Source organism: Pogona vitticeps, chromosome 5, assembly GCF_051106095.1.
Source record: "Pogona vitticeps strain Pit_001003342236 chromosome 5, PviZW2.1, whole genome shotgun sequence".
Classification (NCBI taxonomy): domain Eukaryota; kingdom Metazoa; phylum Chordata; class Lepidosauria; order Squamata; family Agamidae; genus Pogona; species Pogona vitticeps.
The window spans coordinates 173,735,663-173,751,343 of record NC_135787.1 but is presented as its reverse complement, the minus strand read 5'-3'; the positions used below and the strand labels follow the sequence as shown (position 1 = coordinate 173,751,343).

Below are 15,681 nucleotides of genomic sequence, written 5' to 3'. Positions count from 1 at the left end.
CAAGCCTCTATAGATGGTTGTGTATCCTACTTGACAGGTTAAACTGCTCTTCTGCAGCCAAAACTGTACTCACAACCTGGGTTCAATCCCAGGTAGTGGCTCAAGGTTGACTTAGCCTTCTATCCTTCCGAGGTCGGTAAAATGAGTACCCAGTTTGCTGGGGAGGCAATGTGTAGCCTGCATAATTAACTTGTAAACCTCCCAGAGAGTGCTTGAAGTGCTATGGGGTGGTATATAAGCAGCACGCTTTGCTTTTTTGCTTTTGCTCTGTTTGAAGGGTTGTCAAATTCAGAGGAGTTGTCGGCAAAAGCCTGCTCAGTTTATTTTAAAGATGAGCAATCCATATGCTTTTTGGTTGCCCACCAACTAAAAAGCAGTTGGACAGCAGACAAAGCCGGTGCACAAGTGTTGGACCGGGTGATCCGCCTTTTCATGAGGATCAGGTGTATATGCATTTGTATGTTTATATAAATTATAGTAATAAAATAATCAAATAATGCCGACCCTATGAATGAGTGATCTCTAAAATGCCCTGTCCTTGAAAGCCCCTCCCAGCTCCTAAAGACTCAAGCCTACAGCTTCCTTTAGGGCACTGGTTCTTAACCTTGGGTTACTCAGGAGTTTTGGACTGCAACTCCCAGAAGCCTTCACCACCAGCTGTCCTGACTGGGGTTTCTGGGAGTTGCAGTTCAAAAGCATCCGAGTAACAAAGGTTAAGAACCACTGCTTTAGGGAGCCAGCCTGTCTCATACTTGGTTTTCTTTTTCCCCTGCTGTCTTCCACCTTCAAGAGGTTTAGCATCTTTTCTAGAGAATCCTGCCCTCTCATGATGCGCCCAAAGTAGGACAGCCTCTGCTTCAAAATTTTTGCCTCCAGAGATCGCCTAGGCTGGATTTGATCTAGGACCCATTTGTTTGTCTTTCTGACAGTCCAAAGGTTTCCATTTCTATCAGCAAATAAATGGCCTGCTTTACACTTCCCACTCCTTTTTTTGTTGGCCAAGAGATTCCGGAAGTTGTAGTCTAAAAATGTAAGCTTTCCAAGCCCTGGTTGCAATAAAGAATGTTGATTTGTGCCTGGGAGATGTCATTTTTAAGCTTTAGCCCCATTTTTCAGTCTTATATTATTCTATCACGCTGATTTACAAATCACTTTGGGAAGTTTGGATATGGGCTGTAACATAAGCTCAATTCTCCTTGAGCTCAAGCAGTGAATGGAAACTGTGCCAAGCACAATATTATTGGTAGATGTATGAGTAAGCAGTTTGTATTGCCATATTTTATCAACAACTATTGCTCATTACAGTAACATCTGAAAACACTCTTCACCTGATCCCTTCCAGTGCTATGATTCTATGTCACAGTGAAGCAAGGCATACCTCCTTGCTCTCTCTGTGTGCTTGTAGTGGAGGTGGGAAGATAGTTACTGATGGTTGTTCAGGAACACCCTTGGTAAAGGTAAAGGTAAAGGTTCCCCTGGACAATTTTTGTCCAGTCGTGTTTGACTCTAGGGGACAGTGCTCATCCCCGTTTCCAAGCCATAGAGCCAGCTTTTTTGTCCGAAGACAATCTTCCGTGGTCACATGGCCAGTGCGACTTAGACACGGAACGCTGTTACCTTCCCACCGAGGTGGTCCCTATTAATCTACTCGCATTTGCATGCTTTCGAAGCGCTAGGTTGGCGGGAGCTGGGGCAAGTGATGGGTGCTCACTCCGTCACGTGGATTCGATCTTACGACTGCTTGGTCTTCTGACCCTGCAGCACAGGCTTCTGCGGTTTACCACCACGTCCCATGCAAATCTCTTAGCCCAGCTCATCTAGCAAGCCATTGCAATCAACACCAACAACATTTGATTTATAGCCGTTCTGAGACTCAAGTCAAACAGCAGTCTTCTGTATGTACAGAAGAGGCTGAAGGAGGAGAACATAATCTGTAAATGTCAACGGATTGCTCAAAGTTTTCATTGCTCCCATTGACAGACACTAGGAGGAGCTCTCACATAACTCTTTACCTTAAAAGCCATCGGTAGCTCAATAATGTAGAGATCGACATAGTCCAGCTGTAAGGTCTTTAAGGTCTTCTCCAGAGTTGGCTTCACTAGTTCTGGTGGGTGGCACGTGTTCCACAACTAAGGGGAGAAACAGATGAAATATAAATAAAGTTGCATCTTCCCCACAGAGCTCTTCCAGATTGAATTTGAAATGTATAACATGGCCTTTTGAGCATATCCACATGAACGGAGACAGCCACACTCACATAAAATACTAAAAATGGAAGACTATAAAGTAGCAAGTTTTTTAAAACAAAAACCCTACAGCTACGTTTTCATTATCCATGGTAGTTTTCCCAGAATTGTATGTACAGAGTTATTCTTGCAGTATAATTAAGGCTGCAAGCCCCCCAAACATCTCCTCAAATTCAATAGAACATGGTTTGAAAAAAGGATTCCATTCTGAGAGCTAAACTGCTATTGGAGTAGTATAATTGCCCCAGAGCTTAGAAATACTGTCATTGTTGCTGTGGTTGTTCTTGTTGGCACTGGATTGTTGTTGTTGTTGTTGTTTAGTCGTTTAGTCGTGTCCGACTCTTCGTGACCCCAGAGCACGCCAGGCCCTCCTGTCTTCCACTGCCTGCCTCCCTAAATCCACATAATGGTCCAGTGTAGACAAAACATGACTTTTCCAAGCTTCAAAATATGTACTTAAGTGACATCTTTATTAGGCCAACCCAAACAATGGCTTACTAGAAGCATCAATATGGTTTATGGAATTTGTTCTGTGACAACATGGCTATATCCCTGCTATTTTTCCCTTCCATTTTCAGATACCTCCTTATCATTTCTACTTTCCAAGAATAACTGCATGCTTAACACAGGTAGTCAGAGATATTTTTAAAAATCTTCTTTATCGATTACTTTTCCTTTATGTTGGGCTTTTTCTCTCATGAGTTTAAAACCATGTACGTGGTGCTCCTCCTTCTCACCTTATCCCCACAACAGTTCTTTACCCTCACAACAACAGTCCTTGCTGACTAAGGAATTCTGCGGCTTGAAGTCCAGAAACACAATTCTGCACAACTCTGCTAATCATTAACTCTCCACCTGCTGACAGTTCTTGGTTTGACTCCCAAACTGCCTGGTTTGTGAAAAGGACAAAGGGGTGCTCCAGTCCTCTTAACATTTGTGAGAGACCCCCTTAAAATTTCTTTAGAGTGGGAATTATGGATTAAAAATATGGTTAGAAAGTTACTTTAAAAAGAATGATATAATGACGTGCTGAAGTAATTCATAACTGACCAGTGGGAGGTTGATATTCCATGCCCTAAAGCATCCTCCTACCACTACTGAGCTATGGATGACATCACCCCATATATTCATTCAACATTGTTGTCCTAAGTCTGCCTGTCAGCTCCCACTGACTTAATGCTGTAAAGTACCATTGAATACAAGATTTTTGAACTGCCCAGAGGAATAGGCTAAAATTGTGGGCTGAAATCTGATGTTAATCCCAATTAGAGTGGACAATTAAATGAATGGAAACTTGGTCAATTAAAAACTCTTGAGAAAAAAAGAAGAAACTGTAGGAATAGCCAAACAACTAGCACAAAATCAATGGCAACCGATGGATGGGGTGGGAAAATAACATCTAGCATTTGTGCATGCAGAACTACATAATGCTTTGTCTTTGAGCAACATGCCAACATACAGATACAGGTGCTTTCAGCCAGGAACTGATTTACAACCATGCATAGTCGTTCTGTGGGGCCAGCCCTATCCTTAGGTAGAGGGGCATTGTTGCCTCAATCAGCAGATTCTGGATGTCATAAAAGAGGAGGCAACTGTTAGCCAATCTGCTTGTAATTATCATATTTGTACTGCTAGACACAGGGAAAGATTTTCTAGCACTTGGGTGCCAAAATAACTTGGTTGGCTTTGGATACTGCAAACATAGTGCCAGGTATGTGGTACATGGTATCAGGCAGCAAAATGTCTTAGGTGGCATTGCGGCCCAACAGACCCAAACAGAGGTCATCTGAATAGCTCAGAAGAACCCTCAACACTTTCTGTACATTATACAAAACAACCTAACAGTAAATGTATTTTGAAGCTGTCTAGGTTGTTTTGCTTGTTTGATAGAGGATTGGAGGCAGGATGCTACTCCTAAAAAACTATTTTTCCATGGTCTGGAACAAATATTGACAATTTTGTCTTTTCAAGAAACAAGTAACTCCATCTTTCATGAGGAACTGACCGTCACTTGCAATTCTTTGCAAGTGGAATCAACATAATGTTTTGAACCTGATGAATGATCCCGGACGCCATTGTTCAAGACCTTTTCCTCATGTGGAGTTAACATTTCATTTTTCTTTCTTTCTTTTTAAATTTTTTTAAATTTTCCAACAAAGGATTTAAAAAGATAGGTATACAATACAATGCGCATTTAAACAGTAAGCATAAAGTGTAAGAATCTCTAACCGTCGAACAATAAACAAAGATAATCTAAATGCAAAAAATGTCTAAGGCTCAACATAAAAGCAATCTTATATATTGGAATATTTTTCCTGGTGAGATCCTATCCATGACATCTCACTTTTTATCCATTTTCTGTTCCTTTACTGCGGGACTTTCACTTTCCACCAATTATAAAATAAAATCCAGCTTAAAATAAAAACATGATTCTTCTTGTCCCTTAGTTTAGCCTCTTAGTTAATCCATTTCTGCACTTTCTAATATTTTTTTAATGATCATATCATCAGAACAGATGTAAGAGGAAGGTATCTAATATACTGAAAGACTCCTCTCATCCGGGACATCAGCTCTTTGAACTATTGCCATCGAGAAGGAGATTCAGGGTATTGAAAGCAAGGACAAGCAGATTCAAGAACAGCTTTTACCCAAGTGCAGTATTGAGTTTAAATGCGAGGTCATAAGTTTTTGGTGGAATTTTAATTGCTGGGAGAAACGGGGTATCTATATTTGTATGGTGAGTGTTGTGTATATTTTTAACTTTTTTTTGTAGTGGTGTTGTCCAGTTTTACCTTGGGGAAGAGCACCTCATTTCGTTGCACCCACTTGTGAGTGCAATGACAAATAAATTTCTTATCTTATCTTATCTTATCTTATTTGGTGGATTTTCATCTTTCCAGACCTGTGCCCATATTAAACTAGCTGCTGTCAAAACATGCAGTATTTAATAAGAGCTTTGCACATCTACAGTATTTGGTAGTAGTCCTAACAAAAATATTTCTAGTTCAAATTCTATTTCCTGTTTTGACATTTGCTTAATCCACATGCGGATTTTAGCCCAATAATTTTTTGCTCTATCACGTCCACCATACATGATAATAACTTCCTTCATGATTTTTTACATTTCCAACACTTGTTTGACATATTTGGGAACATTTTTGCAAGTCTAAATGGTGACAAATGCCATCTATAAAACATTTTATATAAATTTTCTTTGTGGGAAGTTGCTAATGTTAACTTAAATTTTTTTGTCCAAAGTTTTTGCTATTTTTCTAATTCCATATTATCGCCACAGCTTTTAGACCATTTTAACATTGTATCTTTAACGTCTTCATCTTGTGCATCCCATTGCAGATGTTGTTTTACAATTTTTGAATTTGTTTTACTTCTATAGTAAGTAATATTTTGTCAAATGTTGTATATTCTGTATAGAAACCTTGTGCCTTCTTATCCTGGGTATAAATTGATTATATTTGCATTTGAGGCCACCATGAAAAGATTAGTTAACATTTCTTAATCATTGCTGTCTAACAGCCAAATGCCTCCTCTTTTCTTTCTCTTTTTTAAAAGTCAAACTTTAGACACAAGAAATTAGCCATTTCCTGAAGGCTACAATAACTACAGACATTTCCGGCACAGATCAATGAACAGCTTCAAAAATGGAGCCTTTTGACAGAATCTGGGTTTTATTTTCCCTGTACAGCCAATAGTTTAAAGTGACAGAGTCAAGGTTAATTTGAACCACATTTATACCCCCCCCAGTCTGCTCTTTCACAAGCCCTTGTAATTATTAGGGAGATTCCACACACACACTCAACAGCACATTGTCCTCCCCCTCGATAGGCAGTTAATTTATCATCACATGTGTTCATGAATGTATATAGGTATGATAATAATAATATGCTGTCAATTCAGTTCTGACACATGGTGACCTTTTTCAGGGGTTTCCAGCTAGAGAATACTCAGAAGTAGTTTACTGTTCTGAGAACATCTTGGGATTGTGCAACGTGCCCACGGTCACATGGGGTGGCTCTTCTGAGATGCTCAGTGGTGATCTGAAGTCCCCGCTTTTGACTCCTCAGCCAGATACTTAACTCGCTGAGTGATCAAATAAATTCTTTCATGCATTGCATATGCTGCCTTTCTCCTCATAAGGAGACTCAAGATGACTTACAATCAACTAAAACCATACAATAATTGCTATTAAAAACATTATAGGAAATACACTAAAACACACTTAAAGATTTAACATTAGAAAACACAATTAAATGCACATCTGTAGCAATATAAAATAACTGAAAACCGTTTTAATTTTTTAAAAACATTCATAAAATTTGGTTTTTAAAAAAACCCACTATTGCATAAAAGCCTCCCAGAAAACATAGGTCTTTGCCTGATGACAGAACGACAAGAGGGGTCATCCTAGCTTCTTGAGGGGCAATGCATTCCAATGCCTGGGAGCAGCCACTGAGACGGCCCTCTCTTGCACCCTCACAAAATGAGTCTGTGAGGATGATGGGGCTGAGAGAAGAGTCTCCCTAGAAGATCTTGAAAGCCAAGGAGGCAGATATCAGGTGATACATTCATACCAGAGTCTGGAAAAGTTATGTTTCAGATTAAAATTTCCAGACACCATGTTTTCTACAACCCCTTTTAAAGTATAAAACTCAAATTAAAGGGAAATCTCTGGCCTATGGGACTGAAGTGCTAGCAGTTCCAATCTGATCTGAAAAGACCCAGTGGTAGGACTGCAGGATGCCATTCCTGACTTTTCAGGCTACAACCTGAGACCATGGATCAGGAGAAATTGTGAATAAAATATGCACAGATGCTACTACGAGGTAAATTTTGCTGGATAGCTCAGTGGGTAAGGAATCTGGCTGTGGAGCCACAGGCTGGCAGTTTGATTTTCCACTTTGCCTCCAACAAGTCGAGCCTGGGTGTCCCTGGGCACCGTCCCAGGTTGCCCCCAGAAGAAGGGAATGGTAAACCACTTCTTTGTACTCTACTTAGAAACCCCCCAAAAAGGGTCACTATATATCAGAATTGACTTGACCCCATGCAACAACAACAACAACAGTAATATCAGTACAAGCAGAGAAAAAATTCCTAAGGCAGTGAAAATGGAGAAAATTTTGAAAACAACAGAAACAAAGGCTCAATATAAGAAACAACAATTTGAAAATAAATTAAACAACTGAAAAAATAAACCACTACATGAACAACACCTGAGAAATACTGATAGAAAGCATGATCATAATTCAACATGGGCATGGCTAAAACTGGGGACCTTTAAGAAAGAAACCAAAGGCTTGATCCAAACCAATGTGATGAAAGCTAAGATCCAAGGAATTAGTGCTAACAGCAAATGTTGACTCTGCCAAGAAAAAGATGAAACTGTGTCACACCTCATCTGTGAATGTCCAAAGGATATACAAACTTATTCCAAAGTTAAACATGACAGAGTGGCAAAGTTAGTGCATTGGTCATTATGTAAAATAATAATAATAACTTGCCAAACTCCAAACACCCCTGGGAACATCAGGTAGAGAAGGTGAAGTCAAGATCTTGTGGAATTTCTGGATCCAAACTGATAGACAACTTTAACATAACACACCAAACATGATAGTAATAGAATAAAGAAATGTCTGGATCACTGACTTTGCAATTCCAAGGGATGCCAGAGTTAAAAATAAAGAATTTGAAAAACTAACAAGGTACAGAGATCTGGCAATCGAAACATCTCGCCTCTGGAAGAAACACACTTCAGTGGTCCCTGTAGTCATTGGGGCTTTGGGAGCAATATCAAGAAATTTCACACAGTACTATTAGCAGTTGCACATCTCAGAAATCACACCATCAGAACTACAAAAAATGGCAATATTAGGAACAGCATACACACTGTGCTAATATTTAACAGATACTTATGTTTTGGTTAAAACTTGTATCTATTATACAATACCAGTCAATGCTTTTATAATTTGATTGTGCCTTGAGTTTAATAATAATAATAATAATAATAATAATAATAATAATAATAATAATAATAATAATAATAATAATAATAATAATAATAATAATAATAATAATAATAATAATAATAATAATAATAATAATAATAATAATAATACCTTATTTTTCCTTGTATAAAATGACATTCTTTATTTAAATAATTAGACAAAAAAATTAGGGTTGTTTTATACATGGAAGGCAGCCGTGAAAGGGTGGCACGCTTGCACCCATTTGATCCTGAAGCAGCCATGAAAGGGCTTCAGGATCAAAGAGGTGCGATCATGCAAATTTTCAAATTTGGGGTTTAGAAAAGGGGGGGTCGTCTTATCCATTGGGTCATCTTATAAATGGAAAATATGGTAACAACAACAAAAACAATAATCCAAGTGTGTCGCTTATTTTTCCCAATTTCCTTGGGAACCTGCAGAACTGCCCAAGAGAGTTTGGCTTCAACAAAGAAATGCTTATGACAAGATTCTGCAGAATATTTACAGTGAGCTCTGTGCCATGTAAAGGGCAGCCTTGGAGCAGTTACTTTCCCTACTGTCTGCAAATAATTCTTGGACCTCCAACTAAGTCCCAGTGAGCCCAATACATTTTATTGCCTGAGACAGAACAGAACAGGATACCCCCCACTTCCCTCACATCAAAGTGTTCCCATTATCTAACACCAACCAAGAGACCTTGAGGCATAAAATGTTCTCCTCCCTGATACATTCTGGCCACCCTTGGTAGTGAATATACCATTAACAATAAAAAGCAAAAGCAAAGCGTGCTGCTTATATACCGCCCCATAGCGCTTCAAGCACTCTCTGGGTGGTTTACAAGTTAATTATGCAGGCTACACATTCCCCCCCCCCCCCCAGCAAGCTAGGTACTCATTTTACCGACCTCAGAAGGATAGAAGGCTTAGTCAACCTTGAGCCGGCTACCTGGGATTTGAACCTCAGGTCATGAGCACAGTTTTGGCCGCAGTACAGCAGTTTAATCACTACGCCAAGAGACTCTTTAGTAGCTAATGAACAATTTACTATTTTTCATGGCCTCTAGAATTTGCCACCTGAGGCAGCAGCTGCCTCCTTCTACCCCATGTAAGACTGGCCTTGTGAAGGACGACAGTCTTATACTCCCACAAATATAATTCATTAGGGTGTCTCACTTTGCCACAGTAGAATATGTCTTCACGCTTGACCTTGCCTTCTGCAATTTTCTCCCGGATGGCCTGTCCCACTTCATGTTCGTTGTGATACACAAAAGCCCCGTCAATATGGCGGTAACCTACGTCAATGGCTATTTTCACAGATTCCGCACAAGCGCCTTTTGGGGTCTGCAATTAGAAGAGGGAGGGAAAGATCGAGAGAGATATGCCAGCTTTAGTTTCTTATTCATAATCCACACACAGCAGATTTTCATAGAGATACCTCCAAAGAGTTTTTGTCAAAAAAGGAAAGAAAAAAAAATTCAATATGTTTACCTTTAAATAGCAATTCTCTTCAGACCAAAAACAGAAATACAGAATGAGTATATCAGAATGCCGCAGAAAAAGCATGACCCAGTGATAAGGGTACAAGTGCTACCTATTAAAAAGGCCACTTAGACATAGCCTACAAAGAACAGTACCATCAAAAAGAAGCTAGAGATTTGTACATTACAGTATTTGCATTTGTTAAATGTATTTAGCCAGCATGGTATAGAGGTAAAGAGTGCTGAAAAATAGGCAGCCAGAATCCCATTACATATTTACACTGATGTTAACTCCATCACCATACATTTTTATGGCAACCAGTAAGCTATCACAAGAAATAAGTGTAGGAATTTGCTATCACATATCGAATCACATGACTGGTGTTTGATGGCAAATGCCTATGCTGATTCCTTGATTTGTAGCAATTTGCCAATGGAAGTTATGCTAATGGAAGCATAACTAACAGAATTCTGGCCAAGCTAATTTGTTTGTTCCCATCCTCCATTTTCCACCAATGAGCAAAAGGTGGCCTACAAGGCTACTATCCATGATGTAGTTTTCAGGATTAAGTACAGAAAGGCTGAGAAAGCAGGATGGGCTGGTGATAACCGCGCTTTGTGTGCAAGTAAGGATTTCAACTCAGGTCTTCTGAGTCCTGGCCCAACATTCTCACTACCGGTGGCTTGATGAACAATTAGAAATAATTATTATAATTTAAACAGAAAAACAGTAGATCTCATCACAAGGAAGGAGAAGACTATGTCCTGGGGGTCCAGCCAGTATATCCTTGTTTTGAAGCAAAATTGCCACTCAATAGCCATTTTGATGAATTTGTAAGGGGAGAGGGTAGGCATTAGGAAGGGCCAATGACTGACTCCTTTCCACTGGCCATGCTCCCTAAAAGTTTCAAATTCAATTGTACTCTGTTCTATACTTGCTATCTGGATAACTCAGTGGTTTAGGCCTCTGGCTGTGGAGCCAAAGGTTGGGAGTTTGATTCCCCACTGTGCCTCCTGTGAGCAGAGCCGGCCTGTGTGGCCTTGGGCAAGCTGCACAGTCCCAGGGCGCCCCCAGAAGAAAGGAATGGTAAATCCATTTCTGAGTATCCTCTACCTGGAAACCCCCCCAAAAAAGGGTCACTGTAAGTCACAATTGACTTGATGGTACGTGATTATTATTATTATTTATTTATTTTCTATAATTATTAAATGTTAATAATTATACATGTATATACATGTTCGTAATTACACATGCATAAAATTAAAGCCTCTTGTTTAAATCTCTTTCTGAGCTAAAGTTGTCTAATAGCAACAAACACAACTTGTTCTAATTAAATGTAAAATCTCAAACTCTCATTCCTGGGAGATGAAGGGTTACCTGTTCTTACAGTTATGTTCAAAGTGGCTGTAAAATATACTACTCCATTTGATGATTTCATTTGTATACACTGGGGATACAAGAGCAATTGTCTTTTACTAATGAAAGTGAATCACAAAGAAACTGAAGCTGTGATGTGAAGCACAAAAAGGAAGAAGCTGATTTAGCTGCTTGGCCTCAGCATTCACATGATATCATAGCATGGCAAAATGTCAATACAGAATACTTGGAGGAAAGAGAAAAACTGTGGCTCCTACATGCAGACAGAATCAATTAAGCTGCTCAGAAATGCAATCTGTTCTCTGTTACGCCCGTTCAAGGTGGCTTTTTAAAAGCATCAGGCAAATGTGTTTTATACTGATCATATTCCCAGCATGGAAGAACATAGGAAGCTGTCTCGTAGTGAGTCAATGCTGACAGTACTATGGTAGATAACTAGTATCTCAGGAGTCTTTCCTAGCCGTACTTGAAATCCTAGCATTTTTCTGGTCGTCTCCCATCTAAATTCTAATCAGCCCTGATTCTGCTTAGCTTCAAAAGAGATGTATGTGTTCAGAGTGCTACAGTGATTCATATAATAGAAAATCAAGGTGTGGTAGTTGAAACCAGGCTTACTGTGCTATGCAAACCTGACTCTGTTAACAGGCAACAGTTTGCTGGCCAACGACAAGTCATAATTTGCATCCACTGTTTGTTGTTGGCTTGTTTAAATCATGGCTTGTTGTGATGGACTAATATAAAACAATATTTATCCCTGGCTTGTTCCCACAGTGAAAAGGTTGAAGAGATATTAAAGCTTTTAAAAGTTATGGTTTTTAAGTGCAGCTCCCAAAATCACCAGCAATGGGTGCCAATAAATAATTCTGGGAGGTGACTGTAAAAGTAGTAGAGCAGAGACAAAATTGTGCCACGCAGGTTTAAGCAAGAAACCATGCCTAACACAGACCATGTCCTAACATAAAGGCAGATAAACTGATTATTTGTTATCTGTTCTTTTTAACTGCAGAAGGCAAAAGACAAGTCACCCCTGGAAGCACCTATTATGCATATAGAGTCACCAGAAGTGTCATCTACCTTTTGCCCAACGGTAAAGGTAAAGGTAAAGGTAAAGGTAAAGGTTCCCCTTGACATTTAGTCCAGTCGTGTTCGACTCTAGGGGGCGGTGCTCATCCCCGTTTCCAAGCCATAGAGCCAGCATTTTGTCCGAAGACAATCTTCCGTGGTCACATGGCCAGTGCGACTTAGACACGGAACGCTGTTACCTTCCCACCGAGGTGGTCCCTATTTATCTACTTGCATTTGCATGCTTTCAAACCGCTAGGTTGGCGGGATTTTGCCCAACAGGAGCCCCCAAACAATGATGGACCAGGCATCTTGCATGTCACACAACTTTCCAAGAACCATTGCTTAGAAGTTGTCCTATTCAATGATCATAAGGAAAAGAAAGATGTCGATAAGTGTAGATAGACAAAATCCTCTCTTATACAGAGGCATTAAGAGTGCAGGAGTTCCACCTTTTTCTGCATCTGGCTATCAAATCCCCTTCTAGGGAGGCCATGTGAAAAAGAAGAGAGGGCTCCAGCAGCTTTAGCTATTGTTTGGATGAATGCATGCATGCATGTGGACAAGTGCAGTTTGCCTGACAAAGCTATACCTGTTGGGATTCCCTCTTCCATGGATAGCTCAGTGGTTTAGGTCTCTGGCTGCAGAGCCAGCGCTTGGGAATTCGATTCCTCTCTGTGACTCTTTGACAAAGGCTCGACTCCATGATCCATAAGGTTCCTTCCACCTCTGCAGTTCTAAAACGCTGCTGCTGCTGCTGATACAGAAGCCCTGTCTTCCTTTTTCATTTGGCGACCCTATTACCCATCCTACTCTGCTTCCTTCGTTTAGCAACCTAATTTATCAGGACGTCTGATCGGTATTGCCGTTGGCCTCATTTTGGTGCCAAGCTAAAACTTGGCTGTTCCCTGAAACTTTTGGAGTCCAGTAATCATGGCTTGTTCTGGTCTGTTGGACTGTGGGTTTCATTTTCTGTTTATTGCGTATGTTTGCTGACTCTTTTGTTCTAATTGTGGCGGGTTGTTCTAAATGATTTCTATTGTTTTATAACTGTTTTAAAGTTGCTTTTATTGACTGTGCGTTCTCTAAGATCTTGAGATTCAGAGTAATATGGAGATACTTTAGTAATTAAGTAAAACAGATTTTATTCTGAAAAGGGGGCAGGGAGTCTACACAACTTTTCCTCTTTTGGACGTTATTAAATAATACATTCCAGTCTACCACAGATGACCCAGGGAGCTGATTATTGCTTCCAATCTGCTGAATTGTAAACAGAGATATAAAATATGTGAGAATATTGAATCCATAATTGGGGGGGAGGGTGGAGCATAATTTTCCATTTTTCCCCAGGGAGATGTGAAATGTATACATCACTTACTTACATATCTAATTTAAACCTACTTTACTGTTTGAGTAACAAAAATGCCTCATTCACATTGCACTGTCCAACATGTTTATTGAATTTCAAGAAACCACAACTGAAGGTATTATTTGGACAGAAACTGTTTGTTTTCTACTGTTACTGTCTCCCCCAAACTAGAACAAAGGTCACGAGAAGCTAGATTCAGTATCCAAGCGATGAAGCCCCTTCTTTCCACCTACTACTGCTCCTTTCATAGAGGTGGTAGCCCTCATTTGATGGAGAAATCCAGCTTGGAGTTGAACATGGCATACCTGTCATGCAGAGGAATTATTGCTCTCTAATTCTGTAGGCTCCATGCAAAACTTTGCACTGTGCAGCTCTTGGCATTAAGGGTGAGGAAAACCTTGATTTTAGACACATTCCCCTCATTCCAAAAGTGAAAGAATTTGATACCAGTTTTTTCTTACACTGTCCAGTGTAGATTTTTTCCCCATGGGAAAATTAAATCTATCCTTCAGGATTTTTTTCATTCCCTTCCCTGAAATTTCACCGTATATGTGCTGGCCACATTGATTTACACACCCAGGCACTCATGTGCATGCCCCACAAACCCAAAACAAAAGTATGAGGAGATAGAACTGCTGGATAGATCAGTGGTTTAGGTCAGTGGTTCTTAACCTTTGTTACTCGGATGCTTTTGAACTGCAACTCCCAGAAACCCCAGTCAGCACAGCTGGTGGTGAAGGCTTCTGGGAGTTGCAGTCCAAAACTCTTGAGTAACTCAAGGTTAAGAACCAGTGGTTTAGGTAACTGGCTGTGGAGCCAGAGGTTGGGAGTTCAGTTCCCCACTGTGCCTCCTTGACAGGGGCTGGGCTTGATGAGCCGTAGGGTCCCTTCCAGCTCTGTAGTTCTAGGATGTTGAGGATGATTACATAAAAAGATTCCTATGAGATGCTACCATCTGCACATTCGCTTTGTAGAAATCATTTTTTTCAGCACCAGTTCATGCCTCTAGTTCCTAATTTTTAAAAATTGCCTCAGAGGAAGTGCCAGGCCACCAGCCGAGGTCTCGGGGTAAGGTATTTCTCTGCTCTCCCTGCTGTTCCTAGGGAAATACATCTCAGGGAAAGCAGTGACAGAGGAGGAAATGGGATCTCAGTGGGTGCAGTGAGTTTAGCATCTGAATGCTTGCTTCCTCCCTTCTCTCAACCATGGCTCACAGGCTGGATTCTGGCCCCAAAATGTAAAGAAATGGAGAGCTGCTGATGTGGAAGTCCTCTAACTGTGTGTACACACTGCTCTGTAGTGGACTCTGCAGAACTGGGTTCAGGTCCTCCTCCTTAGAACTGTGATCTAGGGTTGTTTTTGTTACATCCATATCTTACTTTTCTTCAATGGCTTGAGACAGTGTGCAGAGTCCTCCTCCTACCCACTGTATTCTAAACAATCCTGTGAGGTAATTCATGCTGGAAATATGTGACTGGCCCAAGGCCATGCCACTAATTTTGTGACAGAGTGGGGATTTTGCCCTGTTTTCTCCCAACCAACAGATGGTTAACTGGACTTCTCTAAGAGCCTGCTTTTATTTCCCCTTCCGATTTGGGGGCAGAACACCAGACGTAAGAGTGAGAAAAAGAATCTGGGAAATTTGCAAAAAGAAATTTAAAAAAATAAATAAAACAAATTGCAATGAAAGTACCCTGAAGTCTTCTCAGATAGCATGGGCCGTGTTGACTGGCAATTTTTAAAAGCCAACCTCAAAGACACAAATTATATAAGAGATCATTTTTAGAATTTCCATCTGGCAAGAAAAAAAAGAAAGAAAGAAAAGAAATGTATAACAGTTTCCTAGAAAATATCAAACCACCAGAACACATCCAGCTTCTAAGTAAAAAACAATACGTACTGCTGGCAGCCTCTTGTAAAAAAAAAATGTAGGTGTCAACCTGGAAGCAGTAACAGATTGGGAAACATCAGATAAAGGAGAACTTATTGTTGTGCACGGTATCTGGTCATGCTGATTTATGAAGTGCTTTTCTAAGAAATACAGTGGTTTGCTGTGCTTTCTAACCTGGTTTCTTGTCTGCAGGGCAGGAGGGAAGCTGAAGCCCCTTTATAAGGTAGGGAACCTATCAGCTTACCTTTTCTTGAATTAA

At 40.2% G+C, this 15,681-nt stretch overlaps 1 protein-coding gene across 1 annotated transcript in view; it reads right to left on the bottom strand.

The window, feature by feature from the left end:
- Positions 1 to 15,681, bottom strand: part of AKR1D1 (aldo-keto reductase family 1 member D1) — a 69,253-nt gene that overhangs the window by 17,454 nt on the left and 36,118 nt on the right. The window contains exons 3-4 of the mRNA XM_020800512.3: positions 9,418 to 9,585; positions 2,013 to 2,129 (exon numbers count right to left, since the gene is read on the bottom strand). Of these exons, the coding sequence (XP_020656171.2) occupies positions 2,013 to 2,129; positions 9,418 to 9,585 (285 nt within the window). The remainder of the gene's footprint in view (positions 1 to 2,012; positions 2,130 to 9,417; positions 9,586 to 15,681) is intronic.